General features: G+C 44.7%; 1 protein-coding gene across 1 annotated transcript in view; it reads left to right on the forward strand.

Moving 5' to 3' along the window:
* LMTK2 (lemur tyrosine kinase 2) overlaps positions 1–22,295 on the forward strand; it is a 94,282-nt gene that overhangs the window by 47,484 nt on the left and 24,503 nt on the right. Inside the window, exons 6-7 of the mRNA XM_066576388.1 lie at positions 563–650; positions 12,347–12,480. Coding sequence (XP_066432485.1) covers positions 563–650; positions 12,347–12,480 — 222 coding nt within the window. The remainder of the gene's footprint in view (positions 1–562; positions 651–12,346; positions 12,481–22,295) is intronic.

The raw sequence follows: 22,295 nt of genomic DNA on the forward strand, positions 1-22,295 counted from the left end.
GCATGGGCAAAAAAAAAATGTGAACATAGCCTGCCAAATAGCTTTCTGTTAGGCATGGGCAAAATATTCATTGAGCAAATTTAGGGCTCCTGCACACGGGCGTATTTGTATTGCGGAGTCCACCGGGCGTCTGCCTCCGGACCCCACAGCAAATGCAGTCCAAAGTATTCAATGCAGCATGCTGCAATTTTGTGCGGATTACACGTGGCCGGCTTCCATTGAAGTCAATGGAAGCCGTCCGTCCCGCAGCACTTCCGCAGTGAGCACTGCAGAAGTATCATAGAATACACGTCGCACACACCCAGCGGCTACAGCGCATGCATGACGGAGTGCCAGCGGGTACATCTGTAGCGTCTGCAGAAGCCACGGGACAGGTAAGCAGGGGTTACCGGCCAGGCATCAGGTCGAACTCTGTTACGGGAATCCTGTATGCAGCGTCCGACCCACCCGTGTATGCAGAAGGCCTTAATCTAAAATACAGTGTTATAAATTGCGTGTTTGTGAACCTACACACTGTGCCAGAGCATTTTTATCACATGGGTTTTTATTTTTTTTCCCCAAGCTACCTGCATCATCCGAACATTGTGCAGTGCGTTGGGCATTGTCTGGAGACCTTGCCCTATCTCATGGTATTTGAGATATGTGACTTGGTAAGTTACTATAAAAATACTTGGTAAATACAATTATAATGTGACTTGTCGCAGGTCTACTGTGAGTCATGTCGGAAGTTCTTTTATGATCCAAAGGGCCATGGTTACACGTTAACGTAAAAACAATGTTAGAAATGTCTGCAGTAGTTGTAACTGCGTGGGACTTTATCCCCATAGAGAATAAAGACTTGTGGGATTTATGTTGCTGTGTAGCCTTTAGACCGGCCTAAATAGGTTTGGTAAGCTTGGTAAATTAGCCTTCAAATAGCAAACGTATAATGTTCAGTCACCTATTCGTGTCTACTACTTTTTTGTTGCATATGTGTATTTTCATGCCTTCATTCCCTATCCTGTCCTAAGAGCAGGTATACAGTTTTGTTTTTTTTCCCTCAGCATTCATTTTACATAAAGATATGCATACAGTTCTAATCACAATGCTGTTTCTGCATTGAATCCAGCATCTCTCTATATACACCATATGTGTGGTATATCCTGAGTATACTATACAAGAGCTATTTAATGTGGATGATTAAGATTATAACCTACTTCACTGGTCTCCTTCCCATGACACGTCAGGCATTGCAAAACTACAAATCCCAGTGCATGCTGAGAGTTGGCATTGCACACTGGCTAGAGAGCTAAGATTTGATACCTATGCCTATGAATTTGTACCTTGGCAGCCATCTTTATATCTTTATTTATGACCAAGTACAGTCACGGCCAAAAGTTGTTTTTTTTTCTTTTTTTTTTTTCAGTCAAATGTTTCTATGGTATACTAAGGTTCAAATTAAGCATTTCATACTTTTTGTTACATATTTGACTGACATACATACAGCTTACAGTGTTGACCCGCTTTTTTTTTTTTTTCTCTGATCAGTGCTTGGAATTAATTGCAACTTCTATTTTGTTTTTTGTCCACATGCTTTTTAAGATTTAACCACAGGTTCCCAGTGGGATTGAGATTTGGGTAGTTTTGTGGCTGTGGACCCAAAATGTCAATGTTTTTTGTTCACTGAGCCACTTAGTTGTCATTTTTTTGCCTTGTGATATGTAGCGCCATCATGCTGGAAATGGCATTGTTGATTGCAGAATTGGTCCTGGATAGTTGGGAAAGTTGCTCTTGTAGGATGTTTAGGTACCCTACTTGATTCAGAGCGGTGTTCTTGGGCAAAATTGTGATTGAGCCCCCTCCCTTGGATGAAGGGCAACCCCACATCGAATGGTCTCAGGATGTTTCACTATTGGCATGGCACGGGACTCCTGGTAGAGCTAACCTTTTCTCCGGACAATCCTTTCAAATATCTGAAACTGCTTGAAGGGGGCTTCATAAAAATTGCATGACTTTACTCCATGCCTCTGCAGTCAAATCCCTGTACAGTATTGATTCTGATGAAGCCCTTGACTCTCGCACAGGAATGGCAGATGTAATGTTCGGTGTCTCGCACAGCACATGGAGTGTATGTGTGCGCCCGAGAATGTCAGACCAAACTTGCATCGAGCATGTAAATACAGCCGGAAGGATCTAAGAACACTGAAACGGCAACCTTGGTGAAAAACAAATTTGTGGCAGTCTCAAAACTTTGGCTATGACTGTAAACTATTCCCTCTGTTTTGCTAATACACTTCTAACATTCTTCAAACTCTGCCCGTAGTTACTAACAAGTGACTAACTTTAGCGAGCGCTGCAACCTAGTCTGTCAGTCCTGTAAAACGTGACCTGCACAACAAGATGAGCTAAACAGGTTGAGTCACGCATGCTACTGTATCCTATAGTGCCTACAGGTTCTCTATGGTAACAAATACAATTATCTTCTAAGATGACGTGTTTCAGCAGGCGCAGCTGAGAAAACCAAGAACAATACCTTAGATGGTTATTCATAATTCACTTTACTGAGTGTTGCGCTGACTCTCCTATGCCATCTGTGGGGGATTTACTATCATATTTACATATTTACGTTAGCCGCTTCAACTGTTCTAGACCCTAGACCGACACATTTATGCCGAATTTTTGCCAGAAACTGGTGTAGATTATACCAGAAATGCCCACCAGATTGGACTGTGAGCATACTTCTATGTAGGAGCACAGTTGTCGAGATGCTGCTGTAATGTGTAAAAGGGGCGCCCCTTCATATATTGGGTGCACTGATGGAAATATTAAGACCCGTTGTTGAAATGCCAATTTTAATATATTATCCCTATGGTGTGGATCCAAACAATGGCCTACAATCAAGGACTAATCCCATTTTATAATGCAATGTCATATGGCTAGGACATGCCCTCAGTGTGATCGGTGTGGGTCCTGCTGGATTGGGACCGTGCTAGTGGTTTCTGCGCAGGGGTGGCTAAAAGTTCTCCCACACAGGAGAAAAACTAAGCGGATGCAGTGCTAAGGGTGCTCAGTGACGTCCTAGATGTCAGACCTCCATGAGCATAAAGTTATGGCGCATCCTGGCATAGTTAACAAGAGTATGTGAAGCTGAAAAAAACCGCATCTCCATCTGGTTCTGTCTACTATTCTGCAATGTTGATCCAGAGGAAGGCAAAAACCTCATGAGGTAGAAGCCAATTTTCCTCATTTTCCTGAAGAAAATATCTATCTGTTCCCGACTTCCAGCAACTATAGAATTTTTAATATTACACTCAAGAAATTTGCCCAGGCCCTTAAACTTTTTATGTTTTTGCCACGTCCTCAGGCAGAGAGTTCCATAGTCGCCCTGCTCTTACAGTAAAGAATCCCCTTTTATGTTTGTGTAGAAATCCTTATTTCTTCTGGACGTACGGTCAGTTTTTGGGCATACATAATGGGTGAGATCTCTGTATTGTCCCCTGATATATTTCTACATGGTTATTAAGTCACCCTTCAGCCATCTGTATTCTAAACTAAACCTGATAATCTCTCTAGGTATTGTAGTCCACCCATTGCATTTATTACTGTAATTGCCTTTGAACCGGTTCAAGCTCCGATGTTTTGAGTGTTTGTGCTGAAAACTATGCACAATTTTTTCCATGTGTGGTCTGATTCGTGAAGAGGAAGAGCAATGTCGTCATGTGCCTGTAGACCTCTTTTTGGTGCACTCCTGAGCAAGGCATAGAATAAGAGGTAATACTCGCCTCTCTTCAGACCCCCTCCCCGTGGACAACGAGCTAGGGGAAAAGGAGACAAGACTTCAGAATGACATTTAAGCCCAAACATGTAATTCTATGGAAACAAACAAAAAAACCTTATTTATAAGCTAGTGTCCCTTTTTAAGTGTAAAACCATGGTATATCGATCAGATTCCAAAGGGTAACCCACTGTTTTCACATTTTTGACATGTCGGAGCAACGTGTCAAGTTTGGATAGGTGTAGATCTTTGGGCTGTCTTTGCTGCTTGTCTGATCCTCTTACTCCATTTTCATAGGGAGATGTGGTTACTAAAAGAATAAATACAAATCTGGCATTATGTGATAAACCATGTAATACTTAATTAGTTTGAGCTTTTTTTTTCAGACATGGCAATACAATATTTTTAAGATTGCTTCATGGGAAAAGAGGGGTGGGGTTTCTTTTTTTTTTTTTTTTTTTTTCTCGTGTTTTACATTTAAAAAAAAATATTTCTGTTCTTTAGGATAGGTTATCAATATCGGATGAGTAGGAGTCTTCTGTTTGGGACCCAATCTGTTCAGCTGATTGTAGAGACCATGTGACGTCTCCTTCAGTGGTCACATGGCCTCAGGGCAGCTCGGTCTCATTGAAAGTGATTAGGCTGCTATACCAGGAACAATGGCTATTAAATGTACTGCGCTGTGCCTGGTATACAGTGAAGAGGCCGCGGTGCTCTTCCAAGGGTCATGACCACATCAAACAGCTGATTAGCAGGCGTTCTAGATAGTGGACCCCAACGATCAAATAGAGGATAGGCAATTAGCATCTTGGTTCTGGAAGACCCCTTTTAATGAGGTGGATTTATGATGGCAATCCTTAAAAAAAACTGTCTTTTACTTTGCTCCTGAAAATGAAAGCTGTGCTGTGATTGGTTGGCCACAGTGACCGATTCAGTTTGAGACTCCAAGATAAGTTTTATATTACGGCTAAACCGAAACTGACAAGGCTTCTCTGGTTGGACCGGTGCTTGAAGCAGTGTAGCTATACTCTGAGCATTATGGTTTGTGTCGTGTATGGGTAAGATGGGGTTTATTTAGGGTGTTGTCAGACTGACTTGGCAGTAATATTGCTATTTATTCACACCTTAATGTAAAATGTTTTTTAAAGGCGTTAATGAAATGGAGTTTGGTAAGAAGAATTTTAACTCCTTAAGGACTAAGCACCGTAAATTTACGGCACTTGGTCCTGGCCTTTAATCGCAGCTAATGGTAAAAATACGGCGCAGGATTAAAGCCGCTGTTCTTGCAATCAAGCAATTTGCTGTCAGACACCACCAAGCACCCGGAGGAAAAGTGAGAAGTGTCTCTTAACTGCTTCTACCTTCTCCTTTCCAGGCCGCAAAGTGCTCCAATGGGCGCATAGTACCTAAAAAAAATAAAAAAAAAAAAAAAAAATTTTTCCGCTACATTACCCTGATCAGCTTAGTGACTGCTGTTACTACAGGAGGATAACTTTGGTAGCTGAAGAAAAAAATAGGGCAGTATAACCACCACATGAATAAAATCCCTAAAAAGGTTAAACCCACTGGTTTCACTCAATGTAGATTTTGAGTACAGACCATAGGCTTTGTCTGCTGACCTAAAAGTAACTTCTGTGAGGGTTAAGAGCTTTACAAACATTACATAATTTCAGGTTTAAGAAGTTTTTATTATTTTTTTTCCCCCCAGGTTCATTTCTTGATGGTGAAAATAGCTGTCTGCAGCGACTGTTTGTGCCATAAATGTTCCATAACCCTGACAGATCCTATTACAGATTGATGGAATTTGTCAGATCAGTTTAAAGAGCTTGTCTAGGAGTAGCCATCAGGGCAACCAGTGAAAACTGGTGGTAGAATTGTTTTGCAGCCAGTAGGGGCGGAGCCTAATGCTGCACAGTTATAAAATCAGCAGTTGGGCTCCGCCCAGACCTTCTTGCCTTTGGGCTACATATGATTTCCCCTGTCAGTATACCATTAGGCTCTGTCGACACAGTCTGCCCCCTTCCCCCTCCAGCCTGTATAGGAGTTCTCCTGTCCTAGAATGGGTTTCACAGGTTGCACTCAAGTTCTTTAAAAAAAAAAAAAATGTAAAAAAAAAAGCAGCTCCTTTAAAGGGGCAAGCCCTGTGAAACTTTATTGTTTCCTTATGGTCCTGTTGGCATACAGTGAGCATACTAGGAGAGAACATATTCACGAAATACGATGTGAAATAGCCGCTCCGGTCCCACGTGAGCCCCCCCCCCCGCACTGTGACTAGTTGCATTGCACCCATCACGTCGGCTGTGATCTCCAAAAGTGACACTTTCTATTCATTCCTATGAGCGCCACAAAGTCAGTCTCATAGAAATGAATAAAGACTGACTTCCAGTCTGCTGGAGAATTCAGCTCAGTACAGCAGAGGTCATATGGGCCAACGGGGAGAAGAGCGGCTATATCATCAGTATAGTTGTATACAGTAAGTATGCTTTATCTCCCCCCGTACCCTCTGTACCAATGACACTAGTGTATAACAAAGCTTTAGATCTTAGTTTTTTTACAGAGATATTGGAATGATACGATTCTAATACCTTTTTTCTGCAAAATTAGCTTCCTGCACGGACACCAACTCGGATGATTGCTATAATTTTTTGCAAACTTTTTTTTTTTTTTTTTTTTTAACCCCTTTTTGCTTGTGTCACAGCTCACGCCCCCAGCCTCCCTTTACATATGTTAACTGTAGCTCAGGCACGATGGCCGCTCATTCATGTACTGACAATGCAATCTTAACAATTTACCATCTGAAAGTAAAGAACAGAATGTGCCAGTAACCCGTGGTAGTTGGTTAATATAAAATGTAGATGATACATTCTTAAGTCACTTCTTCGCACCTGGTGATGCTGTTCTAAGAGAAGACAGGTATAATCTTCTCAGTATTTGGTTGCTTCTTAACTTGTATAGGGACTGTTCAGCAAATTGTATACCCTGAGAACCTTATTTTACTGAAACTGGATGTAAAACTACTCCAAACTGCTTAGATGTGAAAACCGTCGCTTGCTGCCATCTAGTGGTGAATCGAGCTTAAAAGTCATGGTTATTGCTTCATTGTAAATGTTTACATCTTCAACAGTGAATCCAAGAGAGCAGAAATATTATCCCTACTTTTTTATATTCCCACGTTTTTTGTTTTTTTTTGTTCTTCCTTGTCAAAAAAACGGTTCCCCATGCAACAACCTAACCGTGATATACACGCTTCATCCGTCTCCCTGCATTTTCCGTGCCACTGCTCGGTCCCTCGTGCCCAGTGTCTGTTTAAAAGCTGAGGCCAGCCTGTGTACTGGATGTCGGGGGTTGCTGCAGCAGCCAATGAAATCTCTATCGCGCACGGAGCTCCATCATTGGCTGCAGCAGCTTGTGACTTCCCGTAAGTAGACTGCTGCAGCCTGTGAACATGACCTCACGGGGAAGACCTAGAGTAATAGCGCTTTACACAGCGGGCAGCTGGGAGAGGAGTATACGGCTGTTGTGTTGCATGGGGAACCTGTTTTGAAAGGAGGGGGAAAAAAAACACCCTTTTTAATTCACTTTCTATTTTGAATTATTAGAAGTTTTGTAACTACAGATTTTTGTTCACATGCGCAGACCAGAGCTGGCGGCCGGGGAGTGAGGTTTCTGTGCGGGGCTCTGCGAGCCCTGCACAGAAATAGAGCATGCTACGATTTGTTTGCCGCGTGAGACTTCGCGTGGACAAATGGCGGCCGTCTGCCTAGGATCGCGTTTGTTAACGCAATCCTATGGCAGCTTCCACAGGCAGAAATTCTGATGGAAATCCCGCCGTGGAATCTTCGCCCGTCTGCAGGCAGCCTCTAACAGATTTCCTACTAGGCATGGTGTATAGCTGTACACTAGAAGCTGGAGAACTCCATTACACAAGCGATGCTGCGAGAGGGAGATGTTTACAGGCCAAGCGCAGCAGGAGGGGGTTTCTACATATAGAAGTTTACAGCTGGGAAGGGGAGAGCCTGTAATCTTTAATTATAACTCCAGATTTTTAGGTTTGGGCAGCTAGCACTGCTTCTGCTTCTGACAAGTTTTGGCTGCTGGGACCCGGATCTCCTATTAGTGATGTGAGCCAATTCTGCACAGGAATATTTGTTTTGACAGCTCGCTGCTGTCCGGGCATCAGATGACCAAGGGGGTGAGGTTTTAGAGGGCTAGCATCCCTTGGATAAGAGTGCCTCATTTGACGCAGGAGCCTGGATTCTGCACAAGGAAGGGCAGATGATGCTCCCTTGACTCCTTTAAATGTGCGCTCTGGAACTGCCAGTCAGCATGTAATAAACTCCCCACCATCCACGACTTTTTTTTTTACTGCTAATTCTTTACATCTGCTCGCTCTCACAGAAACGTGGATACAGCAGTCTGACATGGCCTCCCCTGCTGCACTGTCCTACAATGGCCTGCAGTTCTCCCATACCCCGAGACCAGATGACAGGCGTGGCGGAGGAGTAGGTGCTCTTCTCTCCCCGAAATGTACCTGCCAGGTTATCCCCCCTTTACCCTCACTCACTTTTCCATCATTTGAGGTACATACGCTACGGCCTTTCCGTTCGCTGTCCATGCAAGTAGCAGTTCCAATCCTCATCTTAGGTGATTTAAACATCCTCACTAAAGTTGAGCGAACGTACTCTGCCGAGCTTGATGCTCGCTCGAGTATTAGCGTACTCCATGGTGCCCATCACGCCATGTTTGACCCCGCCCCAGTTTTTGGCTCCTCCCCACTGTGACCCGGCGTCTCACATACAGAAATGCTCAAGTCTTGCTGTTGGGGTTCCCCAGGGCTTGGTCCTCGGCCCCCTCCTTTTCTCTATCTACACAGCCCCTATTGGACAAACCATCAGGAGATTTGGCCTCCAGTACCACCTGTATGCTGATGACACCCAGCTATACACCTCTTCCCGTGACATCTCTGCACCTTTCCTCCAAAACATCACTAACTGTCCATTGTGTCTAACACCATGTCCTCTCTCTACCTAAAACTAAACCTCTCTAAAACTGACCTGCTGGTATTTCCACCCTCCACTAACCGACCTCCTCCTGACATCTCCATCTCAGTGTGTGGCGCCACCATAACTCCTAGACAACATGCCCGCTGCCTTGGGGTCATATTTGACTCTTATCTCTTTTACCCCCTACATCCAATCTCTTGCCCGAACATGTCAGCTGCACCTCAAGAACATCGCAAGAATCCGCTCTTTTCTCACTATAGACACGCTAAAAACGCTTACTGTTGCCCTCATCCACTCACGGCTCGATTATTGCAACTCGTTGCTGATCGGCCTCCCCTGTACCATACCCTACCCTCTCCAATCCATCCTGAATGCGGCAGCCAGGCTCATCTTCCTGTCCAGCCGTTACTCAGACGCCTCTGCGCTGTTCCGGTCACTGCACTGGCTGCCCGTTAAATACAGAATTCAATTTAAACTCGCTACCTTCATCCACAAAGCCCTCCACAGCGCAGCGCCCCCCTATATCGCCTCCCTCATCTCAATCCATCACCCAGCCTGGGCTCTCCGCTCTGCTAATGAAACCAGACTGAGCGCCGCTTTAATTCGAACCTGTCTTTCCCGCCTCTAAGACTTCTCCAGAGCAGCACCGGTCCTCTGGAACGCACTACCAAAGGCTACCCGAGCAATCCAGGACTCGCAGAACTTCAGGCGTGCTCTAAAAACGCACCTCTTCAGGGAGGCGTACCGCATTCCCTAAACAAACCCCCCCTGTACTCCGCCTGATAACATGCTCTCTGCCCTAGTGACTACAATCCCTGCCAGCCATCATAAACCGCTCCTGCAGTCATAACGATTCTGCCATCACACTGCCCAATGTCTGACCATTGTCTGTGTATGGCATCCCTCACTCTCCACCTCGCCATACCGTGCACATCTCCAGCCCCTTTATCTTCTGTCTCACCCCAATTACTTGTAGTATGTAAGCTCGTTGGAGCAGGACCCGCACCCCTACTGTTTCCATCAACTGGTTACTATGTAACCGTGGTGTTTATATATATATATATATATATATATATATATATATAATTTTTTTTTTCTTCTGTATTCCCCCTGTCTATGTTGGCGCTATACAAATAAAGATTATTATTATTTATTATTAAAGGGCGGGCTTCAATAGAGCATATTTCGGTGTGTGCCGCACAGTGGCGCGCAGCAAATACACAATAATATTGCCTACTTGCTGTGTGCTGCAGGTCGTCATGCACTATCTCGGCGTGTATGCGCACCAAGATAGAACATGCTTCGATCTTTACAGCACACGTATTTTGTGCATTGTGTGAGGGGCAACGTAGGAGCCTATGGCAAATTGGTACAGCATATGACGCACGAAATAGACGCATGTGTAATAGGATGTTCAATTAAGGGCTCCTTCACACGAACGTATTATTACATTTCCCTTTTCATAGAGCTAGGTGTACACTGGTTGTAAGTGTGAGTTGCGCAAAAGAGACTCGGGTGCCACTCGCATTGCACAGCACACAAATGCAAGTCCATGTGCTGTCCAGTATACACGGGCGCAGCTCATTGACTGGCCATGAGTTATTTTTCATGTGCGCCTTTGGTCTGCATGAAGAAACAGGTGTATAGCTCCATAGGTTATAATGTGGCCACGTGCTGTCCGTGGAATTACACAGCCCCGAAATACCCCAGTGTGCTGGAGGCCTTTATGGTGAGGTGAGTGAAAATAGATTAACCCCTTTCACTTGTACCCACATCACATGTAGCGAAAATGTGTACATGACAGAGCCAAATGACTAAAATGCCACAACTGCTGAACCCGAACAGCGGCAGACCAACGCCATTGACTATAATGGAGGTCATCTGGTGTATGCTGCCTGAACTTTCCCAGATGACATGCTATTTGTGCCAGATCTACATCAAGGGCTTTGAACTGAGCCTCCAGTACGGATGTGAAGGTAGCCTTTTTATAGATGCATAGATATAGTGCATTCATTATCTAGCTAGACTGTATACACGTGAGCGAGGGTTATCTTGGTTATTTTTTTCCATCTGAAAATCACATTAAATAAAAAAAATTCCCACATAATGATATGAATCTTTAAAAGCATAATTCAAATAGATGTATAGCACTAGATATGTCCAGGGCAATGGCTATCAATGCATCCCCAGTATAGCACCCAATCAGAAGAAAAGGGTAAAGTGCATATCACAGGTGTCATGCTAAGCATTGTAAATACCTATTAATGGCATAAGGTTCCACAGAGGTCCACCATAGTGTGGGGACTAGACCCCTGATGCGCATTTCAGACAACCTTCAGAAGTCCCCACACTATGGAGCACTGGGGCTTTTTATGGTCAGACCATTGCTTATTTTCTTGACATGCTATTCCGGGCATTGTGGTGCTGACAGATGGTAACCGACTAGCTGATTGGCCAGGGTGTGGCGTGTCAGACCCTTAGTTGACTATTGATGTCCTATCCTGAGGATTAGGTCATTGATAGTATTTGTGTGGGAAACTTTTAAAATAAGCCAAAAATAAAGGTTTTATGTTGCACTAAAGTTCTGGTGGTCTAAAGATGCACCAAAACTCTCCGCTGCCTAAAAATATTACGCAAGATCAGCAAATCCACCCCTATGTGATCAGTTTACCATTTTGCGGATGTTCCAACAATAGTGGATTGTTAAGTTAACTTCCCCCTTCCCTGATTATTATTTATTTTTATATGAGAGAAGGTTTCAAAACCAAGTCATGCTGGGCTTTGGGAAGTGAGGGGAGCTGCACTCATGGCGCGGCAACATCTTGAACACATCTGTCATTTTCTTACCTGCACTACGAAAAGAAAACCTTGAATCTGATTGCTTGCAATGGGTCTTTGTGCCACTTTCTGCATGGCAAATGCCAAATGTGTTCCGGATGTTGCCACGCCATGAGTGCAGCTTCCCTCACTTCTCACTTTAACTTCGTGTTAACAATAAAGGTTCTGGTTTCTTCAACTATATAAAACATAACCGTGAAGGTTCGATGGTGAATAACTGGTTTTCCCTGCCTCGCTGAATAGTTTTTATGGATGTCACCCAGGGTTTTTCCAGTTGGAAGAACTTCTTGAACTTTGCTCAGCACCATATGAGATCATTGAAAGGCTATAGGATGGGAATCTCTCTCGTACCTCGTGTGCTGCTTTATAAGGACACCTCACTTTAGAGCTCTTGCCACGCTAATAAGAGTGCTGCTGACTCCCTTGTTCCTCATCAGCGTTGCCTCTCCTCTTCATGCCCATGCTATGGCTGTCAGAATTACTTTGTCTGGTACAAGTATATGATATAAGTGAATAGAACCTCCAATTACCCATAAAAGGAATGGTGCTGTGTGCGTGCGTTCGGGGAGAATTCTTATTTGAGGCATGAAACTTGATGAGTTGAAGACTATTAAGCCGTACAACTTTACTAATAATAACCTTGTTGACTGATTAGATCTAAGTAATGTATTTAGTTGCTGCTTTTTAAGCATCTCTGAAGTGCAATCAGCAGATGAACAAGCTGATGATGATATGTTGCTTTCTTTTGCAGGGTGACCTGAAGACCTATTTAAGTAACGAGAAGGAGAAATTGAATGGAGACACAGAGATCATGCTGCTCCAGCGTATGGCATGTGAAATTGCTGCTGGCCTGGCCGTAATGCACAAACACAATTTTGTACACTGGTATGTTCAATATTCACATTATGCCTTGTATAGACGTCTCTATTATAGATCTCTTGGTCTGTTCATACACGTCGTAGGTGTCAATTCCTGTCTTAAAAAGGGGCCATATTTTGACTTGTGAAAAACAGAAAACTAGTTCTGCTCCTCTAGGAATGGTGAGACTCTTCGAAGGGCCATGTCTCCACCCAACAGCACGATAAACGAAGTCTATGGCCGCCTGCAGACAAGCGGGTCGGATCCGGCTGCGAGAATTCTCGCCGCAGGACCCAACCCGAGAGCCTGCAGTGACGAGCGCGTACTCACCGGCGCCTGGCGGCCCCGGCTCTGTCATGTGCCGGCTGCGGCGCAGCCGGCGCATGCGCAGACCGTAGCCGGCGGCCGGGTGAGTGCGAGCCCCGCACAAAAATAGGACATGCCGCGGTTTGTTTGCCGCGCGAGATTTCGCGCGGCCAAACCGCGGCCGTCTGCATAGGAGTGCGTATTGTAATGCACTCCTATGCAGACTTTCAGCGGCGGAAATACCGCCGCGGGATTTCTGCCCGTGTGCAGGCGGCCTATATGGTGCTGTTCGGGGGCGTTATAGGGAGCTGGGGAATATAACTTGTTCCCTGGTGAAGTCCACTCGCAGTCTGAAAATCTGATTCTTTCACACAGTGGTGCGTGTGCTTTGCTCTGCCATAGACTTCTGTGGGAGAGCATGCACACCGCAATCTGAAAAGAGTCGGTTTCAGACCACTTGAACTTCATCAGCTTATACTACAGGTGAGTATAAAAAATACTTCTTCTAGCTCCCCGTCATAGTTTATGATGCTGTTTTGTGGTCATAGTGTCCTTTTCAAGAATGCAATTGATTCGAGGGGTTTCCCACTTTAGATGATTTTTACTTGTTAGAAGGGAACTTTGAAAATAGGCTGATCACAAAGTATTGCACTGCGGGATCCACAGCGATAAACTGCAATCTGTGCGGAAACCTGGCAGTAAGCGTTTAGTTTCACACCGTAGGAGCAAAGGAGAAATTATCAGCAGCACTCAATCAAAGCTGCATCCAGCGAGGGAAACACTTAGGCTAAAGCCACAGTATATGGATCCTGAACCACATGTCACATCCAATAAATGACCAGTAGTGGCAGCGTCAATGTTGTAGATTTAAGCTGAAGTTTGATTTTCTTCCATCCAGGTGCTACGTTTCAGCCTTCACGCACGCTTGAAAAAGACCATAAGGCCGAAACGTAGTACCTGGATGGAATGAAATAAACTTCTGCTTAAATCTACAACATTGCTGCTACCACTACTTCTTATTTATTAGTAGTTTCACACCATAGTCACCACAGGTGAAATTTAGATGGTGGTTCCCAGATTTAGGGCAACTTGCCATGAACGCATTTGCGTATTGTGCGTTTTAAATTTTGCATGCACAGAGAATAGAACCCATTGATTGCAATGCCTGCATACTTTTCGTTTTTGCGACTAATCAGACTACATAGCCTTTTTAAATCACAGAATGGGAGTGTCCCACTGTAGGTGCAAAAAATAGTAAAATGCGCAAAAATACATGCAAAAGCAAGACGTTCATGGTGCAAATTCATTGTGCTAGTGTGTACGTTTTTGCACATATGTCTGTATGAAGCTGCCCTTAAAGTTATCTCCTGCCCACACGATCTGATCGGTGGGTCTGAGTGCTTGAACCCTCACCAATCACAAGAGCAAGGGTCCCCAAATGAATGGAGCTCCAATTGCACACTGCTGCTCAGTTCTATTCAGTGGGACTCGACTGCGCGCTTAAAGGCTTTATTCACTTGAGCGTTTGTATGCAGCTTTCTAGCCGCGTTTTTACGCTGGCCGAAAATCGTGACCATCTGAAGCATTGGCTTCCAATGTGTTCATTGTGATGACCGATTTTTTTTTTTTTAACGCTGCCGGTTCCCATAGACTCCTACGGGAGCTGGGAAAAAAAGGGGTGAGGGAGTTTAGCAGCGTCCAACTCGGGAAAGCTTACAGGTGCCTCCATTTAGGCATTTGAAGTCATTCTGAGGATTTATACCGAGTGAGGGATTTCCGGGCTGCTGTGGATTTCTTTTCGCCAATGTGTTGCATCCGGCTGTGTGAATGGATGAGAAAACGCTGAGTTCGGTACTTGATCGAGTCTTTTCTTCATTCACGCGATTTTTACAGTGCATGCAGGCGACCGTAACAACGCATATGCTTATGTGAAGGACCCCGAACTCTGATGTCTCTGGCTGTCCTATTTAAAATGAATTGATCGTCAACGCCTGGGTGCATGATCGCCTGCTGCTTTGTTCAGACTGGGAGCCAGGACCTCCATTCTGGTCATCAGTGGGGTCCCATGCAGTCAGACAAAGTTATCACCTAACCTGTGTATAGGGGTAAAGTTAAAGGGGTTGTACAAAGATTTAAAGTATTGTAATGGCTGAGGATCTATACTTGATACATTTGTTGCAAACTCTTAGGATTGTAGATAGCGGTATATGTGCTACAGTTGTGTTTAGCTGTAAGAGACTATCCACATTGGAAGCATTGTAGTAAACCCTCATCTGCATGAAATTGGTCTGTGTGAATTTTTAGCCTCTGGGTGTAAAGGCCCATTTAGATGGAATGAGTGTCAGGCAAACGATGCACGACACTCATCCCTGCACATACTAGCTCTCATGCACCTGCACGGGAGCTAGTATTGCTGGCTTACAGCGGGGAGACTGCAGGAGATATGTGACATAACATACAGGCCATTCAGTACTGAATAGCTGCTGTTTACACTGAGTGATCAGCTCATCGTCCATCATTTATGGACGATGAGCAGATCGTTCAGTGTAAATAGCAGCCGTTCAGTACTGAACAGCCGCTATGTTAAGGAAATGGAGAGGGGCAGGGGAGTGAGAGGAGAGAAATCTCCTCCTGCCGCCTCGCTGTGAGCCAGCGATACTAGCTCCTGTGCAGGTGCATGAGAGCTAGTATGTGCGGGGATGAGTGTCGGGCATCGTTTGCCAACACTAATCCCGTCTAAATGAGCCTTAAGGCTACTTTTACAGTGGAGGACAGTCGGCTCTCAAAAACCCGACGGTCATGCCAGCGATCATTGCTCCTGTGCTTTTACACAGGTGTGATCTCTCACTGAATGGAAATGGAACATGCTGGAGATCTCTTCCGGCAGCCCACCTCCATTCACAGTAAACGGGCAAACAGTCGATTTGTATTCAAGTGAGCTGAAAACGGAGTGACTCTGAAAAGTGAGCAATTGTGGTTTAGTTGCCCTGGTAAGCTCTGTGTTTACACGGGCCGGTAGTCATCCATAATCCTTCGTTTGAGCGAATACTTGGGTGACTATCGGTCCATGTAAAAGTTACCCCTAAGCAAAAGTGCTTCAGCAAGCAGTGATCTTAAAAATAGGAAGAAATTGCAAAAGTGTATTAAAGAAAAGGTACTAAGTGTGTGCGTTTTTGTTTTTGTTATCCTATGCAAATGATCACATTTTCAAGTAGCTGACTCCAATCTGTGGCATGTGGGAGGGGCTTCAATTGTGTCAAAGCCAGCTTTTTTTCAGCCACATGAAACCTCAAGAATCTAAGTCTTGTGGAATGATTGTGCAATGCCTCCTGCCTGTCCATCTGCCAGTTATCGCCACATGTTGCAAACTGAGAGGGACAGAATCCTTGAACTGAGACCTTGGTATATCACTCCAGCAGATCTCTAAGCATGTAGACCAAGATGTCAACACTGTTCAACGTAGCGTGTCCTAGTGTTTGGGAGAATGACTAAGTTGAATGACAGCAGGAGGGTCACGAAGGCGAACTGCTGCACAGACAGATTGTCTTATCAGAAGAATGACGCGTAGTGATTCATTCTGTATCGTGAGTGAAATTGGATGTCCCATCCCAAGCCTAGGGCAGTGTCTACACAAAGCATCAGAAGGTGCTTGCGAGACACCGGGCTAGCTAGGTGTTCCATTGACCTCACGCCACGGCTCTCCAAGGCTAGCATGGTGCTGAGCAAGAGAGATAATGTCCTCTTCAGCGAGAAGTCCCACTTTTCTGTCCAAAACAGTGATAGCCAGAGATTGATTATAGTCATTTGAAGACTATAAAAAAGGCCTTCACGAGGAATTGTCACACCGGTCCAATGTACGGCATAACTTACAGTAGCTGTACCCCTCTAGCCTATTTCGGGTACACAAACGTCTCAACGTTATGTTGATTTGGTTGTGGAACCAATGGTACGCCCATGTCTCCAAAGTGTCTCATAACACCAGGCTGCATGTTATGTACCTGTAAGTAGCCCGAATGGCCTAAACATGCTACCATGGCCTGCAGCAACTCCGGACTTGACTCCCATCGAGCACATCTGAAAAGTCACTGGTCGGTAACTGTAAAGGAAGCTGCCAGCCGTGTATCTTGATGGTTTGTGTGCCCGAGTGCATTCAGTGTGGTAGAACATTTCTCAAACTACCATTACTAACCTCCAAGATGGCATACAAAAGCTTCCAAGCATCGGTATATCTGCGTGTGGTGCTCCACTCAATACTGAAGAAATCAAGATGTTAGATATTTTGTTTCCATTTTTTCATCATTTGCATATCATTTACATGTCTACCAATTCTGTGATTTCCATAACTCCACGACTTTTCCTTCTTGGTGTTGATTTCAATGTTGAGTATATATGTGGTTTTTCACTCACAGGTGAACCTTTTGTAACTACAATACTATAAGGTTGGTTGTACATTTAGCACTAGCGGATCACACGTGAAGAATGACAATGCCACACTGCAGTAAAATCCATATGGTTTTGCTATGTGGCTTTTGACCACCATGCTTGGACAGGTGAAACGCGTGGCTGATAACAAACGGTACAGCCGCCGTTTGTACCAATCGTAGTGTGGCTCACTACTGCTACATGTGTGGACACTGTCGGGCTTTTGTGTCCACTAGTGGTATCCTACTGGATATGCAGGCAAATGTTTTAGTGTTACGTAATAGCAGCTCTGCTATCTGATGTACCAAGTGTAGCGGGCATCTGTAGGATCCAGTCTTATTGCTCATTAGAGCTAGATACAGCTTACTTTGTAAAACTCCACACTGAAGGTTAGATCTTCTAAAGAATGGAAGTAGTTAAAGGATATTAGGATTGGTCATCAATATTTGATCGATAAGACCTAAAGGGTAATGGGTCATAAATAGTAATAGAAGACCCCTTTTAAATAGAGGACATAGTGAAATTGGGTGTTACCATTTTATTTCTGGCTTTTTTCCACTTCCACGCCAGCTTATTATGAGTGTTTGTTTTTTGTTTTTTTTTATTACAAGTATGACTTAGAGTCCTGCTGACCTGAACTGGCAGTCATAGGTCCTTTTTTAGTCGGTGGCCTTTTCGTGATGCAGGCCTACGATGGTGATGGATTTTTTTGATGTCATATGCATAAAATGTTAGCGACTACTTTTTGGGCACACCCACCCATATACATGCTAAGTGCCTCACGTCATGATAGTAGTGTATCAAAAGGTAGCTGCTGATCGTTGATTAATACTGTAAGCGGTCTATTTGCTCATTTTCCTTAGTCTCTTCGGAATACCTGTTGGATGTAACCGATAGCACCATTTTCAGTTTGCTCTATTACATCACTTTGTCTGGTATGAAGTATTTCAGCATCTTGCTTGTCAGTGTGCAGATACTTAATCTGTGGCTTGAGAAAGCACTTGTTGCCATTCTTTACAAATAGTTGACATATGACACTTGGATGCGAGCGGAGTTCCTGACCTCTCGGTTTAAGAAGTCCCACATGCCGTCTAGACCATGCCCTGGGCATCTTGTGCAAAGAACGAGATGTTCGCTGGTAGCATTTTATTTTTTTTTGTTTTGGGGTTTCTTTGGCCTGTGCTCTTCAAGCGATCATTGTAGTGCCAAAAATGTATGGCTTTACTAAAGCTTGCATAATCCCACCGTCAGATCCTTCTGCATTAACATCAGTTGGTTTGCAGTTTTTTAACCAAAATACAAATCTTCATATACTGGATAAATGTACTGTTGATTTGTAGTGCACTGCTGTATGGCAGTATGCACATGGAGTTGTAATGAGGCCTCAAACTGGGGTCAGATTAAGGCTTTCTAGGCAAAAATATTATTAATGACCTACCCTCAGGATAGGCCATCAATGGTTGATCGGCCAGATTCTGTCACCTGGGATCCTTGCGGATCATCTGTTCTGAGAGGTCGCTGTCAGTACCGCTAGGCAAAAGTTGCAGCGGAAACCACTGATCCAACCCCAGCACTTGTATCTGCAGGCACAGCTCCCATTAATTTCAATGAGGACCCCAGCATGTAGTTACAAGTGATGGCCACTACACAGGGGTTGGAGCAGTGGCTTCCACTCTGACTGCTGTGTGTAGTGGCACTGACGGGCACCGGAACAGCTGGTTTATCCGAGATCTCAAGCAGTAGACCAGGGGCAATTGACTATTGATGACCTATCCTGAGGATAAGTCATCAATAGTAGTTTGGTCATGTCTTCTTAAAGGGGCTTTCCAGGCAACTCACAGCCTAAGTAAAAAGTTTTAGTAAAGACTAAAAACCTTTAATTCAAAGAGTAGAGTTTTATAGATGTGGGCGCCATTCGCTCTTATATACATCAACAACTGGGATTAGTGAAGTGCAAGCTAGGCTTGGGCTATTCAGTTTCTCAACTCAGATATTGTGCGTGTCATCTGCTATGTGCATATTGATGAATACACACTTTTTAGATTAGAGGCTCGTTTTACATTGATCTTTTTGAAACTGGATCTGTCAATGTAGAAGTGTGAGCGGAGTGTTCTGCATTCTGGCTAGTAGCGGCTTGAGTAGGGGACAGGGTAGATATGCTTGGAGTTGACTTGTAGCTTTCTTAAATAGGCACTGCTCTTTCAGCAAAATTGTGCTTGCGTGTTTTTTGCCATTTTGATAACTAACCTAAAGTGCGATTCACATTACCAAAGTGTTTTGTTTTTTTTTGCTGAAAAATCCCACTAAAATGCTGCCCCCTAGAGGTCCTGCTTCCTTCTATCTTTCTGTCCTGTCTTGTGGAATCTATCTCTAGTAGCAGAGACACGAAGGGTCCATTTTACACAAAACGATGATTGGAACAAGTAATTTGCTTTCTTGCAACGTCCCTTTACACATGCAGATAATCATTTACATTTTTTCATCATTTTCGCCGTTCAGTCCAGCGCTGGTCTGTTGGGAGAGTGCGGAAATGGCTGCTAATGGTTTGCTAACAGCTGAACCATGGAGTTTACCACAGAACTGGCAAAAGATCAACAATGACTTTTATGCCTGCAGAGGGCTGCCTGTCCACGGCCAGGATGGGGCCGCTGCGGGGGAGAAGGGAGGAGCAATGGGCTCACCGTGGGGAATCACAGCAAATGGCAGCATGCCGCAATTTGAATCCCGCAAGTGGAGAATCGCTATGATTCTCCGCTCGTGAATGTCGGGCTGCGCTTTCCATAGTTCTCCTATAGCAAGCGTGTCATGCGAGGTCCACAGCAGATTTATCCCTGCGGAACTCTCCTGTGGGCAGCCAGCCTAAAATGAACGATAAGTGAACAAATCAGCATTGGCCAGGTTTACGCTGGACGATTATCGTTTATTTTTGCGGGATCCAACAACTTTGCAGGACTTTTGCCTTCCAGCATTTTGCGCCAGATTTGCACTCAAACAGCTGAATAGAGGTTCCAGCACCAACGTGAAAGCAGCTTAAAGGACCATTTACACCAGCCGATCGCTAAAAAAAAATCACTAATCGACGATCATTTTAGCAATAATCATTGCGTCTAAATGCACGCCTATCGTGCACTTTTCGTGCACTGCTAGCTGATTGTTAAATTCAGTCCAAACCGAAAATCTTTCAGCCTTATTAGCAGTTCTCAGCGGGGAGTGCTGATAGCTGCTGCTAAAAGATGAGCGATTAAGATCATCGCTCATCGTTCAGCTTAAACAGCCGCCGTTCCAGTGCAGGAGCGCGGGGATACAGGGACGAGTGTTGGGCATCGTTTGCCCGACACTCGTCCAGTGTAAACCGGCCTTAAGAGCCCTCCGGCTATTAACTGCTTTCAGCTAGGGCTTCATTTGCACACTTAATTGCTCTTAAGTAGCTGAGTAACTACTTAATGGTTTATGCAAAATGATCGCGCAAAGCTGTCACTCTTTGAGCGATCATTGGCTTGTGTAAATGGGCCTTAACCCTTCCTGTTCTGTAGAGAACTGCTCAGCAGTCATCTCCTTATCACAGGCAGAATTACAATGAAGGGTGACGCCTATATAAAGAGACCAGAGGGTCCACCATTAACAATAGGTGGTGGTCACAGCTCACCTCCTCCCTCTCCCTGCACAGTGTCCACAAGACACCTTTATGAAGTCAGTGGGCTCCTGCTGTTCATTGTGTGACTGACCAATGAGACTGCTGGAAAGCATAGTTCTAAATGCTGTTAACTGCAGCTCAGGCAAGATTGCCGCCCCCTTAGTCATGCACAGACAATCAGCATAATCTATCAGAAAATGGAAAAGGTTTCACCACCTGGTTTTAATTTGGTAACAATACGTAGGTGATGCAGGTGTGACTTTCATTTCCTAATGCACCAATTTCAGCAACTTCATGGTGTATTGACTAGGGTACAGCATTTTAAGGGGGGCATTCATAAAACCATTTTATGCCACTTTCTGGTTTTAAAAACAAAACAAAACACTGATTTTTGCCCAAATTGGGTTTACACAAAAATCTGTGACTTTGCTGTCTGCCACTGTCCGTCACTTTAAGGGGGCTTGGCCTTCCTGGGCTGACACGCTTGTGTATAATCTATGCCAGATCCGATCTGGGATACACGTTTCTTCTTAGGAGCCGAGATCCAAAAAAGGCGGCGTGCATCGGTCCAGTGGAAAGATCAAGAACAGATATTTGAAGGCTGGGTTCACACGGGGCAGATTCTCAACGGAAATCTGGCGGTTTGGCTGCAGCAAAAAACTGCGTGATTTCTGCCAGAAGAACCGCTGCTTCAAAACCCGCGGCGGTTTTAAAGCGGCCTGGCCGCTCGCTCTTCCACTGCGGCCGGCGCTCCCATAGAGGAGAGCGCGGCCACAGCAGAAGAAGAAAAAAAAATGAACATGCTGCGGCCGGCAAATCTGTGCCGCAGCGGCGGCTTCTGCCAACTTTGCCGCAGCGGATTTGCTGTCCCGTGTGCACGAGATTTCTGAGAAATCTCGTCCACATGGCTGGCTAATCCCGGGATTAGCGGTCGCATGCGTATTTGCCGCATCAAAATTTCGGGCGGAATTTCCACGGCAAATCCACCCCCGTGTGAAATGTGAGCTATCGAGGTACGTCTGATTACATTCACTTGCAATCTGGTGGGAGTGTGACCTCTGATAAGTGGAGTTTACTGTGAGTTAGTGTTTTTATGTGGTATTCACAATGCAGCAATGTACACCAAACTACCCCCCAGCTTGTTACTGTGCACACACTTTGGACCATATATACCATTATTCAGAAAGCAATGCATGGTATATACAAAGTATAAACCCATCACGGACTCTTATGTCATTCCTCTACCTAATAGGTGACTGGATTTTGCCTTTTGCTCGCATGCTCCCAAATTTGGGGTCTGATCAGGGTTCATTAATGGTCAATGTGCCGTCTTGCCTATTGCATGTTGTTAGTGTGCTGTCTCTGTACTCATGAGAGGTGAGACTTGTGTTTACTTCCAGCAACAATATCCTGGTGCTGTCTGAGTTACAGACAAATCTCCAGCATCAGTGATTTTGTTGTTGGTGGTAAATCAGTGCAG

Source organism: Eleutherodactylus coqui, chromosome 8, assembly GCF_035609145.1.
Source record: "Eleutherodactylus coqui strain aEleCoq1 chromosome 8, aEleCoq1.hap1, whole genome shotgun sequence".
NCBI lineage: Eukaryota > Metazoa > Chordata > Amphibia > Anura > Eleutherodactylidae > Eleutherodactylus > Eleutherodactylus coqui.